We start from the raw sequence: 6,052 nt of genomic DNA, 5'->3' as shown, positions 1-6,052 counted from the left end.
GGGTTTTTTTTTTGCAAACGTATCTGGCAAATGTGACCTCCAAAGCCATTTTTTAGGTTTTTGAAAAATATAACATTATATTACCACATGAAATAATTGTTTCTTTGTGTATATTGTTTGTTTATAAATGATTTTTCTGCTGAATGATTTGTCTTGAATGCTATCCAGGTCTGTGTTTACCAATATTGGTATTGTAAATACTTTTTCAAAGTACCCTACTGTTTTTCATTAGAACTTGTACAGAATTTATTAGTAATGAGAACTGTGACCAATGTAAAACATAAATATCAGTGGAAGTAAAAAAAGAAAAAAGGAGGTGAGAGGAAACCTAAAGTGGTTCCTTAAAAATACAGAAAGTTGTTTGAGTACATTCTTCTACCTGCATATGTTCGAGTTTAGTTTTATGTCATGACTTCTGTTGATTTTGAAACTGTCTCACTTGTACAACATAGATCTCTGACTACTTAATCAGCATGTTCCTAAGAAAGGCACGCAAGTTTTTTAGAACATGTGGAAAGACATAGAAACGTTTTCAAGCTATGAAATACATGGCTAATGTATGCAGACTGAGGTTGTACCAAATGAGACCCAGATATGTTATAAAAACATTTTCAGCATGTGTGTCAAACAGATATTAATAGTTTTTCTGTGAGTCTGTCCCTTGCATATGCAATATAGATTGATGTGGTAGAACACTTTTCATGTCACACTTGTGAAAGATGTAAAAGATGAGGCATTGTCAAGGTTTGTCCTGAGGTGGCAGCTGCTGCTTAATAACTTGAACAGAAGCCAGTTATTCTTGTCTGGATTACTGCTCTTTAAAGTGGCTAAATCTTTTTCTGCTGACACCAGGAGTAGGCCTAATCCCAGGGAAGACATATAAAAGGAACTTAGTATGAGTTGGGTGATACATCGTGAATAACTTTGAAAGGAAACTTTTAGTCGAAGAAGCGAGCGAAACTTCCAGCCATGAACGGAACAGAAGGTCCCAACTTTTATGTACCCATGTCAAATAAAACTGGGATTGTGAAGAATCCATTCGAGTACCCCCAGTACTACCTGGCTGAACCATGGAAGTTCTCGGCTCTGGCTGCCTACATGTTTTTCTTGATCATTACGGGGTTTCCAATCAATTTCCTCACACTGCATGTCACCATTCAGCACAAGAAACTGAGGACACCTCTGAACTATATCCTGCTGAACCTTGCTGTGGCTGACTTGTTCATGATCACAGGGGGCTTCACAACCACTATGTATACCTCCATGCACGGCTATTTTGTGTTCGGGCCCACAGGCTGCAACATTGAAGGTTTCTTTGCAACACTTGGGGGTAAGTGCTCGTTTTTAAATAAATTAACCAGAGAACGTATTCAAAACTTATTGAGGATTTTGCATTTTTTGACAGCCAGCGAAAAAACTATAGGAACATTTGTAAGACCGTACATCAAATACATTGATAGAGATAGCAAAAGTGTTTGATTGCTAGTGGATTCAACCTCATTGTTTTTGGAAACCTTATCAAATTACATGCAACATCTGTCTTTAGTAGTTTATAAAGAGGAAAAATAAATGAATATTAGTGCTTTCTTATTTCTATTTTAAATGTTGACTGCTAAACTGAAGTGTGGTTTCTGCCTTGTGTTGATTGTATGTGTGGATGCCTTAGTCTGCATTAGTGGGATTTAAAACCACATCTGAGCCACTAGTTTATGGAAGAGGACTTCTTATGAGTCACATACTGAAGGTTTCCCATGGTAATTCCTAAAAAAATGTAAAATGAATACATTTGATTGCTATTTACTTACAAAAGTGTGTAGGAACCTTTTTATGCATATGTATATTAGAAATACATCCTCTGAAAACTTGAGTGGCAAGAAGGTACAGGTAGAAGTCAAATATAGTGTTTAAGGAATATAAGAAAGTGCGCAAAATCATTCCTTACAGATCGTTTCGCACATAAGAGACGGTCAATGTTTTTCAGGTGGTGGGAGACTGAAGTCACAGCTAGAAACCCTTCAGACTTATCATACACTGTATGTCGGAATGACAGCAGACCCATTTTGTGGTTTTTGCAGGTGAAATAGCCCTGTGGTCTCTGGTGGTACTAGCTATTGAGAGGTACATCGTGGTGTGTAAGCCTGTGAGTAACTTTCGGTTTGGCGAGAACCACGCCGTCATGGGGGTAGCGCTGACCTGGATCATGGCGCTGGCCTGTGCCGCTCCTCCGCTCTTCGGGTGGTCCAGGTAGGTGACCTTCCAGGACAGCCTTGCGAAGCCTATAACAAACGTGAAGCGTAGGAAACACAGGTAACCGGCGAGGAACCGAAAAGTTGTCAGACTCCGCTGATGCGATCGGCAGAGACTACTATTTGTAACCTTTACTATTTGTAACTATTTGTAATCTCTCTTTCATCCACGACTGTTCCGTTTTCAAAAAAATTCTTTCAAAATGAGCCACGGTTCCATTTTCCTTCTGTTCTTGTTTAAGATAAACAATGATAATGATACAGAATGAATTTCTAAATCATGGTCCGAGCAACTGCAATTTATGCCGCCTGCCGCCTTTCTAATATATTTCGTATGAGTAATATATAACATAATATACAACATATATATTTTGTGAGTGTGTGACATCTGATATCAAAACATTCACTCTCAGAGTGGCGGCATTTTATTTAAAACACCTTCTTTTCTTGAAAGGTAGTGAATGACACTGAAATTTAGTCGGCCAAATACTAAGATACAATGAATCTGAAAGAGAATCTTTTTAAAAAGGTCATAGCGCTATTTTGGATACAGTCATATTAAATAGATGATTGTCTATGTGCGCTTTGCAGGTACAGGTTTGTTTAAAGTACTGCTATGACAGAGAAGCTGTCTCATGGGGTGTGCTGGGTCCTTATCTTCTGCCCATAGGTACATCCCTGAAGGGATGCAGTGCTCATGTGGAATCGACTATTACACCCTGACGCCTGAGGTGAACAACAAGTCCTTTGTCATCTACATGTTTATTGTTCACTTCTCCATCCCTCTGACTGTCATCTTCTTCTGCTACGGCCGCCTAGTGTGCACTGTCAAACAGGTACGGCACTCTGCTGTAGGGGCTCCTGTATAAGATTTAGGAAAGTTCCTTTGCTGTACAAGCAATGATTCTTGACCTAGAGCTGGTCAGTTGTAAATGTTTGTATTTGTATGATCATCAAAATCTTCTATTACAAAATATATGGCTTCTCTTTCTCAGTGGATTGTAGACTGTTAGTATTGTGGTAAATGTAATATTGTATAAGAATGTGGCATTGTGTGAAAGTGTGTGTAAAATGTTGCCATTTTTAAGCTGGTAACGTGTGAAATGAGGTGCACTAAACAGTGTTTACTATAAAACGTATGAGTGGAAGATAAGCTGAGGTTAACCCTGCTGATGTTCTGTTATATATGCATTCTTAAGCAGTAGAATAGCAGTAATGAATGCAATTAATGCTCGTAAATATAGAAATTTACAGTCAACTTATCTCCAAGATCAAGCGTTTTGACACCTGATCAGCAAGGACAGCAATTGTACTGATGTACTAGCAGCTCGTAGTTTCCACTTTGGAACATCTGAAGAAAAGAAGCAACATTGGAAGCTGTAAACATGTATCAGATTATCACCTAATAGGCCTTTTCACGCTGTACAGCAAACAGATTGTTGTGGATTAACAAAGACAATGAATTATACATAGATTTGTCACATTCTAACGCATACACATTCAGTACACATGATCTGTAAAATCTCTACTTTTAGGAATGAAGAAAGCAGGAACAGGGGCCAGTTTCAGAACTAGTACCAATGCACTGCAGAAATCTGCTCCCTGCTGTGCATGTCAAAGTGCTGTGTGTATGCGTGTATTCCCACAGGCTGCATCCCAACAGCAAGAATCAGAAACTACCCAGAGGGCCGAGAAGGAAGTGACCCGCATGGTCGTTGTCATGGTGATCTCTTTCCTGGTGTGTTGGTTGCCCTACGCCGGCGTGGCATTCTACATCTTCGTGAACCAGGGCAGCAACTTTGGTCCCATCTTCATGACTGCCCCAGCTTTCTTTGCCAAAAGCTCTGCCCTCTACAACCCTATCATCTACATCCTCCTGAACAAACAGGTAGATTGGGTTTTGGAGTTGGGTGAATATGCCTGAATTAATGAGGACCCGTTTTGGCACCGTAAAACTTTGGCTTTGAAGAGATTTATGATAATAATCTACTGCAAGTGTGGTGTAATAGTAAAATCACAAGGACACTTGCATTAGTACTCCTTCCAGAAAGGATTTAATAATGAATAAATGTGAACGCTTGCTCCTCAGTGTATTTGATGGAAGTAGTGTCCACACATTATTCTAACACAGAGCTCTGTTCACATTCTGTTTTCCTTGTTCTCAGAAGGTAAAAATAAGGGTTGCAATATTTAACTGTGAGGAATATATTACATCACTTTAAACTACAGTGGTTTGTATTGCCTGAGTCTTATACAAAATTCAGAATGTGAAATTACAATCAGCGTTCAATGGTATCAACTCGTAAGTAAAACTCTTGCTCGTCACTTCATTCGGTAATAAGAAAGATTGAGATTGTAGGACAAATACACAGACGGTCAGACAAAAAGCAAAGAATGAGTCACAGAAGAACAAACACTCCTTCAAGTATGTGGGTGTCTGTACGGTCGTGTTGTTCACAGAAATGCGTGACACCCTGAATATTGAACGCTTGCTTTGATTAAGGCTTGCTCTTCCGTCCTTGTAAAGTTCCGTCGCTGCATGATCACCACCTTGTGCTGTGGGAAAAACCCGTTTGGTGAAGAGGACACCACGTCGGCATCCGGAAAGACCGAAGCTTCGTCTGTGTCCTCCAGCCAGGTGTCTCCTGCCTGATGCTTCAGACGTCCTCCTCCCCTTCTGCTCCGTGTGCATTGAGCTACCAAGTGGATGTCAGTGGCTGTTCCCTTTCAACCTCCAGGCACGGAGGTTTTTGTTGTAAAATGTGTGAACCAAAAATAAAGTTAATTAGATTAATGCTGGCAGTTTTATTTTTTCCCGTACGCTAGACTGGCGTCCCATCCAGGGTGTACCCTGCCTTGCGCCCATTGCTTGCCAGGATAGGGTCTGGCTCCCCCATGCCCCTGAATTGGAAGATGGTTAGAAAATGGATGGATGTTTTTTTTTTTCATCCCAGCTCATCTGGAAGCCTAACAAGCTTACTAATTATACCAGACTCAGGAAACAGGCCTAATACAGTTTCCTGTGGTAATTCACTGGTCTTGTCACCCCAATCACTTGTCACTATTCTCTGTTTTCTGTTTATCAACCAGCTTTTACCTACTTATAGACATTATCTTCAGTTCCTATATCTATCATCTTCAGAATTTTTATGGTAAACTTTATCACATGTCTTACTGAAATTTGCTGCAAAAGAAATTCAATTCGTTTAGGTAAAGTATTGAAAGCTGGGCTTCTGCGTGTCACTTCAACAGGTAATGTTCCTGCCAGCTAAACAGGCTAGAAAATCATCTGCCTTTTCCAAACACATTTTAACTGGCTTTAATGAGAGTATTACCATATACAAATCCCTTACCTTTAAATCCTTTGTCCTTTCACTCTTTGTAATTTTGAATATAATAAAGGTAAGACTCTGTGCTTGCCTGTCCCAGTTTTTTGGACGGGTACATCATTTGCAATGCCTCATTCACAGGGCCCACCTCCTCTTTCAAGTGGTGCTTGAACAATCCTAGCTAATGGCTTCTTTATTTAAGGGTTCATTACTGTAATCAGTGTTTCATGTGCTTACTAACCTGGTTTGGTTATATGGTATGTAAAATGAAGTGGTCGAGAGAAGAATTTACTATTAAACAGAAGTGTCCGTTTTCAGAGACTGCAATGTGTTTCTGTGGGGTTGAAGTAGAGTACAGGTAGGAGCCCCAGAATTTTAGAATTCCATGTAATAAACGCACAATAAAGTGCACGTCAGTTATTACACAGATACAAACAACTTTGCAAGAGGTACAGTAAATCATCTTGCATATACTGT

The 6,052-nt window shown here is 39.7% G+C and overlaps 1 protein-coding gene across 1 annotated transcript; it reads left to right on the top strand.

Annotated features, from left to right (window-relative positions):
• The first annotated feature begins 930 nt into the window (after positions 1-930).
• LOC148661960 (rhodopsin) lies at positions 931-5,038 on the top strand. Its single transcript, XM_088636519.1, has 5 exons — positions 931-1,330; positions 2,076-2,244; positions 2,917-3,082; positions 3,895-4,134; positions 4,774-5,038. The coding sequence occupies exons 1-5, from the start codon at positions 970-972 to the stop codon at positions 4,897-4,899; spliced, it is 1,062 nt and encodes a 353-aa protein (XP_088492645.1). The 5' UTR covers positions 931-969; the 3' UTR covers positions 4,900-5,038.
• The last annotated feature ends 1,014 nt before the right edge of the window (positions 5,039-6,052 follow it).

This window comes from Lepisosteus platostomus, chromosome 6, assembly GCF_059453375.1.
Source record: "Lepisosteus platostomus isolate fLepPlt1 chromosome 6, fLepPlt1.hap1, whole genome shotgun sequence".
Lineage (NCBI taxonomy): Eukaryota > Metazoa > Chordata > Actinopteri > Semionotiformes > Lepisosteidae > Lepisosteus > Lepisosteus platostomus.
Note: the sequence above shows the minus strand (reverse complement) of the source record. Positions and strands in the feature narration are given on the sequence as shown.

Coding starts and splice junctions, on each gene's coding strand:
- LOC148661960 (XM_088636519.1), top strand. CDS start 970: ATGAACGGAACAGAAGGTCCCAACTTTTATGTACCCATGTCAAATAAA. Junction 2,245..2,916: donor CCGCTCTTCGGGTGGTCCAG/GTAGGTGACCTT, acceptor TTCTGCCCATAG/GTACATCCCTGAAGGGATGC. Junction 3,083..3,894: donor TAGTGTGCACTGTCAAACAG/GTACGGCACTCT, acceptor GTATTCCCACAG/GCTGCATCCCAACAGCAAGA.